The sequence below is a fragment of the Lepidochelys kempii genome, chromosome 1 (genome assembly GCF_965140265.1).
Source record: "Lepidochelys kempii isolate rLepKem1 chromosome 1, rLepKem1.hap2, whole genome shotgun sequence".
NCBI classification, from domain to species: Eukaryota; Metazoa; Chordata; order Testudines; family Cheloniidae; genus Lepidochelys; species Lepidochelys kempii.
In genome coordinates, this window is record NC_133256.1 from 180,110,673 (window position 1) to 180,129,193 (window position 18,521).

The 18,521-nt window shown below is 40.8% G+C and overlaps 2 protein-coding genes across 6 annotated transcripts in view; both read right to left on the reverse strand.

Annotated features, from left to right (window-relative positions):
* The window catches only part of GBE1 (1,4-alpha-glucan branching enzyme 1), a 303,297-nt gene that overhangs the window by 44,451 nt on the left and 240,325 nt on the right, over window positions 1-18,521 (reverse strand). For all 5 annotated transcript variants that reach the window (XM_073304014.1, XM_073304034.1, XM_073304024.1 and 2 more), the window contains 2 exons: window positions 12,881-13,065; window positions 11,455-11,585 (listed from right to left, as the gene is read on the reverse strand). In XM_073304014.1, coding sequence (XP_073160115.1) covers window positions 11,455-11,585; window positions 12,881-13,065 — 316 coding nt within the window. The remainder of the gene's footprint in view (window positions 1-11,454; window positions 11,586-12,880; window positions 13,066-18,521) is intronic.
* Window positions 5,318-11,416, reverse strand: LOC140894998 (myb/SANT-like DNA-binding domain-containing protein 7). Its single transcript, XM_073304077.1, has 3 exons — window positions 11,363-11,416; window positions 7,007-7,604; window positions 5,318-6,418 (listed from the first exon to the last, which is right to left on the reverse strand). Exons 2-3 carry the CDS (start codon window positions 7,581-7,583, stop codon window positions 6,333-6,335), a joined length of 663 nt encoding a protein of 220 aa, XP_073160178.1. The 5' UTR covers window positions 7,584-7,604; window positions 11,363-11,416; the 3' UTR covers window positions 5,318-6,332.

Below are 18,521 nucleotides of genomic sequence, written 5' to 3' on the forward strand. Positions count from 1 at the left end.
GTAAATGAGAACTTGCAATGACAGAAAAACATGAATATAGGGGGAAAACCCACATTTTTTTATTTAGGGATAGATGAGCTAATAGAGATTCACACTGCACCACAACGTTTCATAATTTGGTGCCAATCTCATTGTTAAAATTGCAGCTAACCCTTCAGTGAGCTCTTAGTAGGTGACCTCTGGATGCATGCAGAACTTATAGCAGGATTTCTAACCTTTCATACACAAATGAACAATATACTCTGTGACAATAATATAACCCCAAATCACCTATTTAATAAATTTAAACTTGGTGCATGTAAAAGCTGATGGACTTTTGTAGCACAATCACAGATATATAGTTTATGAAGCCAGAAAGGACATTGCATTCATCTAGTCCTCTAACCAAACACTAACATACAAATGGGTAGTATAAGCTTCTTTACACTTCCCAGCAACATACCTCAATCTGGTTCTGGAAGAACTGAATCGGTGGGTGTCATAAATATAAAGGGAAGGGTAAACCCCTTTGAAATCCCTCCTGGCCAGGGGAAAGTTCCTCTCACCTGTAAAGGGTTAAGAAGCTAAAGGTAACCTCGCTGGCACCTGACCAAAATGACCAATGAGGAGACAAGATACTTTCAAAAGCTGGGAGGAGGGAGAGAAACAAAGGGTCTGTGTGTCTGTCTATATGCTGGTCTTTACCGGAGATAGACCAGGAATGGAGTCTTAGAACTTTTAGTAAGTAATCTAGCTAGGTATGTGTTAGATTATGATTTCTTTAAATGGCTGAGAAAAGAATTGTGCTGAATAGAATAACTATTTCTGTCTGTGTATCTTTTTTGTAACTTAAGGTTTTGCCTAGAGGGGTTCTCTATGTTTTTGAATCTAATTACCCTGTAAGATATCTACCATCCTGATTTTACAGGGGGGATTTCTTTATTTCTATTTACTTCTATTTTTATTAAAAGTCTTCTTGTAAGAAACTGAATGCTTTTTCATTGTTCTCAGATCTAAGGGTTTGGGTCTGTGGTCACCTATGCAAATTGGTGAGGCTTTTTATCCAACATTTCCCAGGAAAGGGGGGGTGCAAGTGTTGGGAGGATTGTTCATTGTTCTTAAGATCCAAGGGTCTGGGTCTGTAGTCACCTAGGCAAATTGGTGAGACTTTTTACCAAACCTTGTCCAGGAAGTGGGGTGCAAGGTTTTGGGAAGTATTTTGGGGGGAAAGACGCGTCCAAACAGCTCTTCCCCAGTAACCAGTATTAGTTTGGTGGGTGGTAGCGGCCAGTCCAAGGACAACGGGTGGAATATTTTGTACCTTGGGGAAGTTTTGACCTAAGCTGGTAAAGATAAGCTTAGGAGGTTTTTCATGCAGGTCCCCACATCTGTACCCTAGAGTTCAGAGTGGGGGAGGAACCTTGACAGTGGGTGAGAACATTTTACTCATCAAGTCTATTCAATTCTAGACCTCTCTATTGAGACTGCCAAAATGAACACCCATTGGCTTTCAAAATTCATCATCAAGTTCTTAAGTGCTTGCATTTCACACTGAAGTTCCAAATGAAGAATAAGGGATGGTTAGTGGAAGAAATGTTCAGAAGATTGAAAAACTCCTAAATGACATTTTAAATTGAAAATACATAGCTATAACAGAATTTCTAGATAAAAACAAAGCATGAAAACATTTCCAATTTATAGAACCCCAAATATATTTTCTTACACACCTATCTATGGGTAAAGTGTTTTACTAGAAAACTGAATCCAAAAATCCATGGCTTTAATTGCAGAACAAAAATTATGAAAAAAGATATTCCCCCTTAAAAAGTAATTTTAAGAACTGAAGCCTAAAAATCAGGATTTTGGGTAGTTGACGAGAGGAGATAAAGAAGGTTAGGATAAGTGAGTAGAAGTATATAAGCTGTTAACATGCAGAACTATTTCATTTAAAATTGGCATTAAAAACATTTCTACATAATACATATAAAATAAATGTTAGACTACTATAAAAGATTCAGTTAAAATAGAAAAGGAGAAAATAAGCTGCTTTTTGTGATTTTTTTTACCCATAAACTGTCCAAGTCAGCTATTTTTGTTGATTAATGGTTTAAAAAAAAATCTAAGCTAACAATATTTTAAATGCTCCTAAAAGATATCAAAGCATATAATGTATATCTCCTCTGGCTATACAGAGTATAAATAAGGGCTTCCCATTGACTTGCTTGGCTAATAAAATAGTTTATACCCTTGACATAAAGCTCCAAAAATAAGCGTAACTCCTCTAGAACTGAAAAGCCCAAAAGACTTTTCACAGCTTTATCTACACTGAAGGAAATTCTAGAATTTTTTCCCTCACCTTTACTAACACTGGTTCTACCAACACAAGGAGCATTTGTAGCCCCAGTATAGATTGACCACCGGCTACCCATAGTGTTTTAAGCCCTGTGTACAATAGCACTACTTAGAGCATGTCTAATTGACAGTGCTTAAAACACTGCTGGCATCCAGTGACCCTTCTCCACCAGTGTGCCCACTATTGCCTTGTTTGATCTCTTGCAACTGAACAGAGTATGAATAGCTCTCAGGGGCCTTTCAGTTCTGGGAGTGTTCCAACAAATCCCTGTGCCATATTAATTCTAGCATCCATCTGTTCAAGATTCACTGAGCCCAGGTTTCCTGAAAATGGGAGATTCTGCCACACTGATGCATGCCTGGCTAGTGAAACATACTATACAAGTCCTGCTGAGCTCTCTGTGGAACCTGTTGAGATGTTTAGGCTTAATTCTAGCTTTCTACTTTGGCATTTTTGGTTTGAGAAATGGAGAGAGGAGAACCATCGTCTTAGTTGTGCTTTTCTGAAGGAAGATGAGATACTCTTCATCTGCCATTGTTTACTGACACAATCTCACCCAGCTTTTCCCCAGACAGAATGGAACCAAAATTTAGATGTGCACAGGATCTGCTCAGAGTAACTGTCTGCTGTCCAAGGTGTCATTTAAAGATTATCACTGTACAAGAAGTCACAGAGCATGCAGTTTAACACAGTGTGTTTAAGAATATATCTATGACAAAGGCTATGACTAGGAATATTTTCTTTAGGAGAAACACCAGAACATAGTGGTGCTTGTGAAACAGGTGGTGGGAAGTGAGGCTCTCAGACCTGCAACGGAGGCCTCAAAGCCCCTTCACAAGATACTCTAACTTCTCCAACATTGTCCTTGTGAAAGAAGTCATTCTCTGGAGAGATCACCATGACCTTGCCTAGGTAAGCAACTGCCATGTTTACCTTTGGAATGGCTGTGAAAGACTCCCTTGGCTCTTGGGATCTGTAAAAAATGGGCCTGCTTTGTGAGAAGGCTGTTTGTGGTTGTCCTCCTGCTGGGAATCTCTGCCTGAGCATAGGTGGTGCTGTGCATTCCTTTTGTCTGCTTTAGAACCACAGAGCACAGAAAAGAGGGAGCCACAGTCTTGATGAGACCCAGAAACCCAAAGCTAATCAGGCTGAGAGCAAGAGGGCCATAGTTCACTCTCTATTGTATTAGCAAATGGTGTAATTTCTGGACTTGCTTCTGTTTCTTAGGGTATGTCTACACTACGAAATTAGGTCGAATTTATAGAAGTCGGTTTTTTTTAAATCGGTTTTATATATTCGAGTGTGTGTGTCCCCACAGAAAATGCTCTAAGTGCATTAAGTGCATTAACTCGGCGGAGCGCTTCCACAGTACCGAGGCAAGCGTCGACTTCCGGAGCGTTGCACTGTGGGTAGCTATCCCACAGTTCCCGCAGTCTCCGCTGCCCATTGGAATTCTGGGTTGATATCCCAATGCTTGATGGGGCTAAAACATTGTCGCGGGTGGTTCTGGGTACATATCGTCAGGACCCCGTTCCCACCCTCCCTCCCCCCGTGAAAGCAAGGGCAGACAATCATTTCGCGCCTTTTTTGTCTGCTGCCAGCCAAAGATGTAAAGGATAGATGGAGTGGGTCAGAACAAGAAATAGACCAGATTTGTTTTGTACTCATTTTCCTCCTCCCCTGTCTAGATCACACTGCAGTCAGTCACAGAGAAGGCGCAGCGAGGTTAATCTAGCCATGTATCAATCAGAGGCCAGGCTAACCTCCTTGTTCCAATAAGAACGATAACTTTGGTGCACCATTTCTTATTGGAACCCTCCGTGCAGTCCTGCCTGAAATACTCCTTGATGTACAGGCACACCCTTTGTTGATTTTAGCTCCCTGAAGCCAACCCTGTAAGCCGTGTCGTCAGTCGCCCCTCCCTCCGTCAGAGCAACGGCAGACAATCGTTCCGCACCTTTTTTCTGTGCGGACGCCATACCAAGGCAAGCATGGAGGCCGCTGAGCTCATTTTGGCAATTAGGAGCACATCAACCACCACACGCATTATCCAGCAGTATATGCAGCACCAGAACATGGCAACGCGATACCGGGCGAGGAGGCGACGTCAGCGCGGTCCCGTGAGTGATCAGGACATGGACACAGATTTCTCTGAAAGCATGGGCCCTGCCAATGCATGCATCATGGTGCTAATGGGGCAGGTTCATGCTGTGGAACGCCGATTCTGGGCTCGGGAAACAAGCACAGACTGGTGGGACCGCATAGTATTGCGGGTCTGGGACGATTCCCAGTGGCTGCGAAACTTTCGCATGTGTAAGGGCACTTTCATGGAACTTTGTGACTTGCTTTCCCCTGCCCTGAAGCGCATGAATACCAGGATGAGAGCAGCCCTCACAGTTGAGAAGCGAGTGGCGATAGCCCTGTGGAAGCTTGCAACGCCAGACAGCTACCGGTCAGTTAGGAATCAATTTGGAGTGGGCAAATCTACTGTGGGGGCTGCTGTGATGCAAGTAGCTCATGCAATCAAAGATCTGCTGATATCTAGGGTAGTGACCCTGGGAAATTTGCAGGTCATAGTGGATGGCTTTGCTGCAATGGGATTCCCTAACTGTGGTGGGGCTATAGACGGAACCCATATCCCTATCTTGGCACCAGAGCACCAAGCCGGCGAGTACATAAACCGCAAGGGGTACTTTTCGATAGTGCTGCAAGCTCTGGTGGATCACAAGGGACGTTTCACCAACATCAACGTGGGATGGCCGGGAAAGGTGCATGACGCTCGCATCTTCAGGAACTCTGGTCTGTTTCAAAAGCTGCAGGAAGGGACTTTCTTCCCAGACCAGAAAATAACTGTTGGGGATGTTGAAATGCCTATATGTATCCTTGGGGACCCAGCCTACCCCTTAATGCCATGGCTCATGAAGCCGTACACAGGCAGCCTGGACAGTGGTCAGGAGCTGTTCAACTACAGGCTGAGCAAGTGCAGAATGGTGGTAGAATGTGCATTTGGACGTTTAAAGGCGCGCTGGCGCAGTTTACTGACTCGCTTAGACCTCAGCGAAACCAATATTCCCACTGTTATTACTGCTTGCTGTGTGCTCCACAATATCTGTGAGAGTAAGGAGGAGATGTTTATGGCGGGGTGGGAGGTTGAGGCAAATCGCCTAGCTGCTGGTTACGCGCAGCCAGACACCAGGGCGGTTAGAAGAGCTCAGGAGGGCGCGGTACGCATCAGAGAAGCTTTGAAAACCAGTTTCATGACTGGCCAGGCTACAGTGTGAAAGTTCTGTTTGTTTCTCCCTGATGAAACCCCCCGCCCCTTGGTTCACTCTACTTCCCTGTAAGCTAACCACCCTCCTCTCCTCCCTTTAATCACCGCTTGCAGAGGCAATAAAGTCATTGCTGCTTCACAGTCATGCATTCGTTATTCATTCATCACACAAATAGGGAGATGACTACCAAGGTAGCCCAGGAGGGGTGGTGGAGGAGGGAAGGAAAATGCCACACAGCACTTTAAGCACAGCACTTCAAAAGTTTACAACTTTAAAATTTATTGAATGACAGCCTTCTTTTTTTTGGGCAATCCTCTGTTGTGGAGTGGCTGGTTGGCCGGAGGCCGCCCCACCGCGTTCTTGGGCGTCTGGGTGTGGAGGCTATGGAACTTGGGGAGGAGGGCGGTTGGTTACAGAGGGGCAGCAGTGGCAGTCTGTGCTCCAGCTGCCTTTGCTGCAGCTCAACCATACACTGGAGCATTCTGGTTTGGTCCTGCAGCAGCCTCAGCATTGAATCCTGCCTCCTCTCATCACGCTGCCGCCACATTTGAGCTTCAGCCCTGTCTTCAGCCCGCCACTTACTCTCTTCAGCCCGCCACTTACTCTCTTCAGCCCTCCACCTCTCCTCCCGGTCATTTTGTGCTTTCCTGCACTCTGACATTATTTGCCTCCACGCATTCGTCTGTGCTCTGTCAGTGTGGGAGGACAGCATAAGCTCGGAGAATGTTTCATCGCGAGTGCGTTTTTTTTTTCTTTCTAATCTTCACTAGCCTCTGGGAAGGAGAAGATCCTGTGATCATTGAAACACATGCAGCTGGTGGAGAAAAAAAAAGGGACAGCGGTATTTAAAAAGACACATTTTATAAAACAGTCGCTACACTCTTTCAGGGTAAACCTTGCTGTTAACATTACATATATAGCACATGTGCTTTCGTTACAAGGTCGCATTTTGCCTCCTCCCACCGCGTGACTACCCCCTCAACCTTCCCTCCTCCCTGTGGCTAACAGCGGGGAACATTTCTGTTCAGCCACAGGCAAACAGCCCAGCAGGAATGGGCTATACTGAGTGTCCCTGAAGAAAAGCACCCTATTTCAACCAGGTGACCATGAATTATATCTCACTCTCCTGAGGATAACACAGAGAGAGAAAGAACGGATTTTGGTTGAATGCCAGCAAACATACACTGCAATGCTTTGTTCTACAGTGATTCCCGAGTATGTGTTACTGGCCTGGAGTGATAAAAGTGTCCTACCATGAAGGACGAAATAAGGCTGCCCTCCCCAGAAACCTTTTGCAAAGGCTTTAGGACTACATCTAGGAGAACCGCAAATGCCAGGGCAAAGTAATCCTTTCACATGCTTGCTTTTAAACCATGTATAGCATTTTAAAAGGTACACTCACCAGAGGTCCCTTCTCCGCCTGCTGGGTCCAGGAGGCAGCCTTGGGTGGGTTCGGGGGGTACTGGCTCCAGGTCTAGGGTGAGAAACAGTTCCTGGCTGTTGGGAAAACCGGTTTCTCCGCTTGCTTGCTGTGAGCTATCTACAACCTCCTCCTCATCTTCTTCGTCCCCAAAACCTGCTTCCGTATTGCCTCCATCTCCATTGAAGGAGTCAAACAACACGGCTGGGGTAGTGGTGGCTGAACCCCCTAAAATGGCATGCAGCTCATCATAGAAGCGGCATGTTTGGGGCTCTGACCCAGAGCGGCTGTTCGCCTCTCTGGTTTTCTGGTAGGCTTGCCTCAGCTCCTTCAGTTTCACGCGGCACTGCTTCGGGTCCCTGTTATGGCCTCTGTCCTTCATGCCCTGGGAGATTTTCACAAAGGTTTTGGCATTTCGAAAACTGGAACGGAGTTCTGATAGCACGGATTCCTCTCCCCAAACAGCGATCAGATCCCGTACCTCCCGTTCGGTCCATGCTGGAGCTCTTTTGCGATTCTGGGACTCCATCATGGTCACCTGTGCTGATGAGCTCTGCATGGTCACCTGCAGCTTGCCACGCTGGCCAAACAGGAAATGAGATTCAAAAGTTTGCGGTTCTTTTCCTGTCTACCTGGCCAGTGCATCTGAGTTGAGAGTGCTGTCCAGAGCGGTCAGAATGGAGCACTCTGGGATAGCTCCCGGAGGCCAATACCATCGAATTGTGTCCACAGTACCCCAAATTCGAGCTGGGAACGTCGATTTAAGCGCTAATCCACTTGTCAGGGGTGGAGTAAGGAAATCGATTTTAAGAGCCCTTTAAGTCGAAATAAAGGGCTTCACTGTGTGGACGGGTGCAGGTTTAAATCGATTTAACGTTGCTAAATTCGACCTAAAGTCCTAGTGTAGACCAGGGCTTAGACAGCTCTGCCATAGGTGTTAGAGTAGCAGAGGCTGGTTACAGGGAGCTTAGAAGGGAAGTCTTGCACTGGAGTACCCTAAGAGATAAAGATGAAGCAGCAGGAAGGGAAGCAGAGAATTGATACAGATAAAAAAAACGTTCACTACTATTCAAAAAATTATTCAAAAACTCCAGTTTTCAACATAGCACAATACAACGGGAGAGCATCAACTCCTGACCTAATTCAGCAGAGAGAGGCAGAACTTCTGCCCAGTGGAAGTAAGGGACAGGCTGTCTTGCAGATGAGTAGCCCTTCAGCAGCACTGAGTGACCCGAATTCCTAGCAGAGGAGACCGATCAAATTTATCATGGTTTGGGAGAAGTGTTATGAACCAGAAGAACCACATTTTAGGGGAAAATACATAAAATAGCGTCTTTCAGAAAAGCAAATCCACTAGGAAAAAAATTAAAATAGGCTTAAACGTAAAGAGACTAGTACTAGACTATGTGATTAAATTGTACAACAGTATTGTCAATGTTAGGCCTCAAACTTCCATATGCTTCAAAAAGTAAACCTTGCAAAATTAAGCTTAAGCTTGTGGTCGAAACGCGCTGCAATCAAATAATTTTTTATGCTGACTCCCATGTACTTATCAAACGCACATTACCCACATTTAAAACTCAGTTGGTTACAAAAAATACATAGGCCTAAATAATACCATTAACGAACAACTGGCTCCTGAAAAATAAGTATGCATAAATTATACAATTAGGGCAACCACACTAACCACATTAACAATGTGGCCCACCCTAATTGATCGGTCCGTTTTAAAACATGGCTGTCAGACCAGATAAAAACTACGAAGGAACAGAACCAAGTGTGTTCTTGGTCATAAGGGAAATCTGACCCACACCCCCTAAACCAAAGGGACGTGCACTTTGAGAAGTAGAGAAGTAGAGAAGTCTGGTTGCTTGAGATGATTTGACCTTAGTTGTATCAATACTATAGTGTAAAATCAATTGTAAGTGGCTGGCGTATAATAGCTTTGCATGCATTTGTGCTTGTCTTTCAAATAGCCCAAGCGGATGCATGCAAGGCTGTTGTCCATTAGCTCCTTGTACGTGTAGTTGTGCTTGTTTTTGGTATATCCTGCCACCAAAAATATATAACCGGTAAATAATAGCTTTATTTATGCTTGTCTTCAGTGCTTCTGTTATAACCTGCCAGAACCAGCCTGTGTAAAGTCACTGTTCAAAAACTCCTAAATGGTCCACAATATTACACGTACTTGTGCTTTTCTTCAGTATAACCTGCCATTTATATTAATTCTTATTCAATGCTGGTCTTTGTTTTTGCTTTTCGTATTTTGCCTGTGCTGTCTTTATAGTAAAAAATCATTAAAAACCTTTTTTGAGGAATAACTAGGAGCTTTAATTTTTCTTATAAGGGCACTGCTCAACATCATTACATCTGTGTTGGGTGGTGGGAAGTAGTGATCACCCTGGGCCCAATTATGGTCCTGATGCGTGCCTCCTTCTTCCTATCTCCGCAGACTACAGTATGAAAAAGCTTTAATTCGGAATCTAAATGACAGCCTCGCTTGATCAGAGGTGTACTTGGCACTAAGCCTCAATTGTCCACACAGAGAGAGACACAGACAAACACACACAGTTAACAGGCAGGAGTGTGCCTTGCGCAATGGGATTCTCTCATTAAAAAAAAAACACTTACCAGATAAAATTGCAAAGTAAATCACCTCTGTTCTTGTCCTTTTTATAACAAATTATGTTTTTCATATGCTTGAGCTATTCTCACTTTATGAAATCCCAATGATTTCCAGAGTCAAAATAAATGTGTAAAGCCCAACACACACATTCGTGCGCACAACCAAAACCAACTAAAAAAAGAGACTGGAGAAAATGCTAGCATTGGATGAATAACTCAAAACAAATTTGCCATGAATATTTGCTTGAATTAAAAAAAAACAAAACAAATCAAATTTCCTTTGACTGTGCCTGAAGCCAAAATATGGTCCTGAACCTGCCTAGATGTCCAAGACAAACTAGCAAGGGACCAAGTTATTGAAACTCATGTGGACTTGCACATTAAAACGAGTGACTGGAAGCTGTGGAATTTCCTGTATAACTGTTGTCATATACAGCAGCCGAGCAGGAACAGAAGCAATACACCCCGGATTCTATGAGTACAAGTCAATGTACTATTTATAATGAGAAAGGAGCTACTAATACTATAAATAAATACAGGAAATGTTTTTTGAGAGGCTTGAAAAAAATAAATTCAGTTTGTGAAACAAAGGACACTGACAATGAAAAAAGAAGAAAATATTTCTACAGACCTTCAGGAATCATGAAAAGATTGGCCATAAAAGAAATGTTGTTTATAAATTTAAAGGAAGCCAGGATAGTGTCACAAGTACTTGATGACAGTACCCCACCCATTTTGAGGAAGGACCTGATACCAACAGGAAGGGGCAGAGTTTGGAGTTACTATGAGTAGTACTCATCTTTTAAAATCTTGACCATTAAACAACAACAAAGAGTGTTACATTGAATACAGAACTGCAGTACACGGGAACTATGGGAATCAGTTCAAATTAAGCAGTTTTTAACAAAACCAGCTAAAAATGCTTGGGAATAGAAACTCTAAACTGAACACCTCAGTAATTTTTAAAACAGTGACTGGTAATTCATACCAGTCCAAAAGAAGGTTTGAGTACTGAACCTCTGGAATCTGAGGAGCTTGGAAACAAGGAATGACTAAGCTAATATTCAGGTTTTGGATTTAATTATGGCTTACAACTATGGTAGATATCCATAAAATTACACTGCAAATCAGCAGGTCATTTGGCTTGCAGGCCAAGGTCTAATCCATTGCAACACAGGGCCTGCCAGTCTAGTCAGACTAACTTTCTGTTTGAATTTTGCTATCTTTAAAATGGGCTTATTAAGAATTTGTTGTTTTCCATCTGCAGACCTCAAAGGACTTTATGAAAAATCAGGTAGCACAGACTAGCATAATTTTACACATATGGGTAACCAATGCACAGGTAAATGGAGTAATTTGCCCAAGTTCACAAAGCAAATTTGTCAGACACAGAAGCTGTGTTCTGACTCACCGGCCAAGGCCTAACCAGGACTACAGTGTGGGGCAGCTCCTCCCAACCATCTAGTGGCTCAGTTTCCATACTATAGTAACAACAACAACTTAGCACATACTAAAAACAGGGCATTAGAATAAGAACTGAACACGTTCTCAAACTGCTACTTCTACTTGCACTTCCTGCTGGATGATCGTAAGTAAGTATAGTTAGGAATCTACATTCACTTTACAGTGTGTGTTTACTGTATACTATACAATATCAAACAATGTAAGCTTATTATGTGGATATAAAAAAGTAAACAAAACATTATTTCTTACCTTTTCATTACAGTTTGTATTCAAGTTAAAAATAAAGTTAAAGGTAAGCGTTGAACTTCTATGACCAAGCAGAATAGTAAATGAAAGGATATTTTCCTTGAGTTTCAGCACCCACTCTGTATTCAGCATAACTTTTAGATGGATGGAAATTGAATATAAAAATTAGATTTGCCCTCTCAAATACGATGACCTTATTTGATTCATGAGTTTCAGTCACAAAAGCCTGGGAAGAAAATAGATAGTTGTTACAAAAATAATACATTCCTTATTTGTAATTAAAATGCACTACAATAGGAAGTTACATTGCAACTTTGCTTGAATTTAACTAAAAGCAAAACTGACAAAAAGATTAACTCTGGTATCAATACAGCTTTAAACCATGAACTCTCTCACAGGGTATATAACTTCATATAAGATTTCAGATCAGAAAACTATATCTTTAATTTTTAAACAGCTAAGTAAGATATAAAAGAAAAAGGTGGAATAAAAGTCAAATATACATTTTACAGTGACAACTGAAAAAAAAAAAATACACCTGATGAGAATTCTTTTGAGGCAAAGATAAATTATGCATCAGCGTCCACACACGCTTCTTCCCAAAAATGGCTGTGAACGTCCTTTAGTTTTAAAAAAAGGCACCAACTCTTTCTAGTCTGGATCAGCATCACTGCCACTGTGGGTCATTTAGAAGTTGAACAGAAGATTTGAAATAAGGAGGATGCTTTTTTGTATTGCATAATGTGATACGGGGTTGGATCATTATTTGCCCCTTAGTGCTGAAAATGGCATTGGTGATCAACCATGCTAGGATACGTAGGACCTGCAACAAAAAACTATTCCATATGTAATACCTTTGCTCTGTTTGTTAAAGCCACACACCAAAGAAAATAACTACATGGCCATTTCAAACAGTCCTTTAAAGAGAAAGGATTCCGAACAGAATATACTTAGTAATACTTAGTATGTGTGCGAAAGCTATAATGCAATCTATAACTTATTTAACATTGAGAAACTACAGAAGGTCTACTAGTCTGTCAGTTTTATAACAAAAGCAGTACAATACAATATGCAGGTATAACTGTAAATATAGCATTGACAGTTTGAAGTTCAGGAGACTATAACATAAAATACACTACATGGAAAGTGTTTTCCTGATGACAGACTAATTATTGACATGAAAAGAAATTGTCAAAATAATTAAGACATTTCCAAAGCAATTTTTCAATTGGCAGAGTTTATTATTTGCTTTACCCAATCTGAATTAAAGTTTCTAAATGAAGAAGCAAAAATAATAAGAAAAAGCTCCCTGTGAAAGTAAACAGGACACTGTTCCAGATTTTCATTATCTGCAGAAGAGATTTCAGTGACATGTTTTGACAATCTGAAATATGTAACAGGGCATTACAGTGCATAATAAAGTGCCGTTTAAAATTTTTGCATATAGATTTTATATTCTTGTAATTCTGAACATGTACACTACTGGTGACCAAACCATAACATTTAGCGTACATAGCTTACCGGGGGAGATGCAAGCCAGCCAAATCTTTCTTCCAATTTATTCATATCTCTGTCAAATGCATTTAGGAATCTATAGCGAAGAATGTGATCATCGGCTAAATGAAACTGCCTCCTGGCATAATGGTAACTCTCATTGTTTCCTTTTCTGGGGAAGTCTAACCATTCTGGATGCCCAAATTCATTACCTGTATTTAAAAATATTCATTAGGAAATGGTAAGAAATATACATAGACATGATTAAGAGATACTGGGAACCTGAGCATACATTGTCTCCAGCACTGTAGTCACCTGCTTCATTCTCTGTTTTTGTTTCAAAGTTAGATTTAAAAAGCCTTCAGCTTTTTTTTTTTTTTTTTTTGGTGGTAAATTGTCAACTCAGTGAGCGCTAAGATGACAATCAAGCATGACATTCTGAGAGAGGTGAATTCTCACTTGAGATGGAGAGACAAGTGACAGAGTAATCGTGATAGAGTAATGAAAGGGTAATTCTGTCCCAAATATGAGCTACCTTTATTCATACCACAGTCCAGAAACTACACTTGATTTTTGTCTTAATAATTGGAAACTCTTTTGTCATGGAAGAGCAAATGTTTTCTTAAAGTCCACTCTTACCTTATATATCACAGCTGACTGCTTGATGTTAAGACTGACTTTACAAAGCAAGATTATCCAGCTTCTCATGTTACCCAAAAGATGTCATAAAAACAAACAGGTATCCAAAATGATATATAGTCCACCAAAAGGATATAAAACCCACTTTATAAAAACCCTCCTGTCTTCAACAAGTTACCTAACCTTTTATTGAATTTCTACACTATATTAAATTCCCCTTTCCCTGTTAGCCCTTTCGGTTCATGATCTGTTTTGTCTGTTTCAAAAAAGGACCAACTACTGGTCTTTTTGTTTCTTTTAGAAATATTGAATGTCGAGATTTGTATGGACTCTCTCCTATTTCGGAATGTGGAAACACTAACTTGAAGTCTTATTGTCTAACACATTCAATAGTATCTATAACTAACTATATCTATATATTCATATTCCAGTGTTGTTTACTTTATCCTTAAATAGACAGATTTTGATTTCCTTGCCTGCCTTCACAGCACATGTAGTAACTGACTTTTAATGGTTGGGGTTTTTTTTGGCCATCTTTCACTATACCATTCCACGTGCTCCAAAATCTTTTAAATAATAGGGAGATCGCAGCTGGAGAATATCCTAATTTGGCTCTTAAAAGAGAATATTAAATTTGATTAGATGCATATTCTCTTTTATAACAGTATCTCAGTATCTTTTTTTAATTTCCTCACCATATTGTCAACATAGTTTGTGTGCAGTCCGCTATTATTCCAAGGTCATTGTCAAAGTCCTGCTGTGATTCTGATCCATTTATTTCATATTTTTGTTCATGGTTTTAAGCCGAATGTGAAATGTAATGGTTATGTTTGTCAACATGAAATTCAATTTGCCACGTGTTTGCACATCTCTAATGCAGATAATATTGCAAAAGAGTTTCCTATATATTTTTTGTAGTTGTCTCTTTTTTCTTTTAATCATTTCTTGGACCAAACTAATGTTCCTATAGCCTGAACCATGAAAATTCACACAAGCCTGTTTGATAACCCACATTAACATCTGCCACCCTTGGAAATGTCCTCCAGGCCTTCCTGGTGTCACATACTGTGGAATGCAGATGATGTTGCTGCACATAGAGATTAAGTATCCAGGAGATTGTTTGGTTTCCTCCTCCCTGCCACCCTACCAAAACACAGTGTATACTAGAGCTTGTGTAGATATTTGGCGAAATTTCAGTAATTCCTTTTATGTCATTTTCACACATTCCTTCAAAGACTCTGGATAGGGTCACAAAGACTATGGGAGTTAGTACACCACCAGGACTGGGATAATGCTATGCATGACCTTAGTAAGTGAGGGACAGATCTCCCAGCCATTATATTTTCTTTTAATTTAAATAATAATTTGTGTTTTGGGATTTTCTACACCACATGGAATTGCTGATGGCAATGCTGCTATTTGCCAGAGGTGGTACAGGTGGACCCCAGCCTTTCCCATTATTCTTGTATCAGGTGCATTCTGGTAGCTGAAACAGGAGAGTCGTCCCCCCCCCCCCCCTTTTTTTTTTTTTTTTAAATAAAGGGATTTGGGAAGAGGTGGAAATGGTAGGAAATTCTCTTGTTCTCTGTGGTGGACAGTTCATCACTAAGACCAGGAGACCTGTTCAGGTTTCATGGTGCCCTCAAAATTATTTACAGCTCGACTGACATTGTCTTAATGACCATGAGCCTGATCATTAGTTGTCCTAACTGGGTTCTGGGGAGGGTAGATCTTTAAGCACTATGTGAACACCAGGGGTAACTATCAATATAGGCAGCATATGGCCTCCATAGGAACTCATAGCACTTGTGTGGTCCGGTAGTCACATCAATCTACTGCAATCTTAATACCACATACAAAAGTTCTGAGAAGCTTTTCAATATTTTAAGGAATATCTATGTATGGGAAAAGAGGTTTAAAATCTACGTTTTGGAGAAGGGAAATTACTAAAGTATATTAAAATGAATGGTTCCAGTAAAGTATATGCTAGGTCACCCCCTCCAGTTTTCATTTCTTCTACATACAGCAATATTCATGTTTGAGTAATTGTGAAAACCTCTACGCACAGAAGTACTATTGAGATTTCTTTTCCTGTAATTAATTTTTTGCTGTTTGATATGAAGGTCCAAATTATAAACTGACAACAAGCCAACTGGTATAAGTGATGCAATGCAAGACAATGAAACTAATCAGGGAAAAAAGCTCTGTTAACTGAACATTTTGATTAGTGAATGTTTTTGCTTTGTTTCTCTACACTGTAATGCATAATAATTTTACCAAGGAATTAATTAAAGTGCACCATTGCCTACATGCTGTAGATATTATACATTTCTTTCCTGACACCAAGGGATAAGCTGATGTGTACAAATTATCAGTTGCACAATTCTAACGGGACCTGTGCATTACTGCCATATTCACTGTGCTGTCAATTTACCCATTGATGCATTTGTTTATTAAACTATAAATATATTTAAACCTTCAAAATAAATTATTTTGCAATCTTTAGCTGGTGCTGGTTAGTGCTTGGCTGAAGCCCAAGGGGCTGCTAAAATTGCGTTGATCTTTTTCCTTTTCAGACAGTTTTGATAGCAGTTCTATACACCAGCCGTCTCCTAAAGAGCAGAACTAAACTGATAAGACAAAAGGGCAGTTTTGTGGGATCACAGAATATAACTGCAAAAAAGGGGGGCAGCAATGTATTGTAGCATAGAATAAGTGCTTAAGGGAACTTAAAATTACATAAATGGTAAAAAGGTTTTTTTTTTTTAAATGGAATTCTGAAGTATGTGAAGTCAGATATTGTTGCTCGTGACATCCTTTTCAGAAAACAAACATTTCAAAAGATTGCTACCCTAATCCTCGTTTTCTCTAGACATTCTGATACTCTTGGTAAGATAAAATCAAAATATTCTACAAGTCTCACACATCAATTTTTTTTTTCATTTTTGTTACCAAGTCTGTTCCAGTCTGTTAATTAGTATACTTAAAGAACTAAAACATCTCCACATTTCCTTAAAAATATGGTAATATCAGCTTAGGCCACTGTCATAAGCTCCATGCAGGCAGACTTCTTCTCCCACATGGAGTCCCTCTCATTTAAGTCAATTCCCAAGTCACCTCCCCTTAAAATGTGTGTGAAAGGGTTTGGGTCTAGGCCCAAATACTGGGAGAGCAGGTCTCTCCAAACTGTTGTACGATATATTTGGTGTACAAAGCAGATGGTGGCAAGACAATTACTTTGTATTTCTTAAACAGAAAAACAACCTTGATGCAAAAACTACTTGATAAACACTCCAAAAGGGTAAAAATCAAACAGTGAAAAAAGAAGCTAAAATTTAAAATGCAGCTGTCAAATAAATACATGTTCTGCTCCAGAGATGTAGGCCTGGATTTTTAAATGTATTTAGCTGTTGCTGTACTGAACCTTTCAACGCCTAACTGATTTAGGTGTCAATCTTAATTTCAAAAGGCCTAAGTCTCCTAAGTGCCTAAACCCCTTTTGAAAATGAGGTTTAGACACCTAAATCAGTTAGGAGCTGCAAGGCTGAGTGCAGCAACAACCAAGTACCTTTGAATAGCATGGGCCCAAGAGTCTAAATCAGTGCTCTCTTAAGTCAGTGAAACGACTCCTATTCACAAGAGTAAGTAATTGTTTTCATCTACTTCATATTTTAAATTGAGGCAAAAAGCCACACCTTTCCCTTTTCTCTGGGCTTTTTATTGACAGTACATATTTTGCATGTACCATCTAGTCAGTGGCTCTCCCCTTCACACCTTTGGCTAATCCTTCCCCCCCCTCCCCAGTATTTTTTATTCCATTGCATCTCTTGCTCAACATGTATCCATACATTCATCACATCCCTTTATACATCAAGGGTGCTTTCTCCTGTCCCAATCACTTTCTTTGCAGATCATTCTGGAAGATGTAGAGAGAACAGATATGCCTGGATTGATTAATAACTTTTCTTCCTGGCCCTCAAAATTAGAAGAACTATCTGTGATGATCTGTACCTCAGGGGAAACACCCTACACCCCCATGTTCATCTTTATAAAATGATTGTGTAGTATCCAATGCAAAGTTTTTCATGTTGGGTGTCTTTGGAAGGCTCATGATGCACTGAGCATGGTTGTTATAGTAATTGTTACAGTAATCTTATAGGTTATAATTTCATGCATATAATTATGAGGCTGAAAAAGGTATCCTCATGGCTTAAAATAAGCCCAGGAAAAAACTCTACAAGAGCTGAGAGGAAGTTCACACCTCATCAGGGTGTGTATGGAACAAACCCAGCCCAGCCTCACAGGAACAAAGGATGCTGCCCTAGACAGCAACAAAAGAATCTGTTGGACTCTCGAGGGAGTCACCATCCTTCCTTTGGTCAGTTTGGAACTGCGATGAGGTGAATGCTCACCTGATTCTGAAAAAGAGGTGGGGTGGGTGGTGCAAAGCCAAGAGGGAAGAAAGAACATGATAAAAGGGAGAGACATTTGCCATGCTCTTCCTCTCTCTTCCACCTAAATCTACAGGCACCACACCAAGTGACTGAAGCACTGATCAAACGGTGAGGCTGGCTGAAGAGCAACCAGTCAGCCTGTGGTGAGAAGCATCTAAGTTTGTAAGGGCATTGAAAGTGTTAAGATCTTAGAATGAGTTTTGCTTTTATTTCATTTGACCAAATCTGACTTGTTATGCTTTGAATTATAATCACTTGAAATCTATCTTTATAGTTAATAAATGTGTTTGTTTATTCTACCTGAAGCAGTGTGTTTGGTTTGAAACATGTCAGAGACTCCCCTTGGGATAAGCAGCCTGGTACATATCAATTTCTTTGTAACATTGAAGAACTCATATAAGCTTGCAGCATCCAGCGGGCTTAACTAGACACTGCAAGAGGAAGGTTCCTAGGGTTGTGTCTGGGACCAGAGATATTGGCTAGTATCATTTAGTTGCAAGTAGCTGGGAGCAGTTTATGCCTGGAGTGGGGGTTCTCACAGCATTGTCCCATCACTGTGTCTTTCACCCCAAATT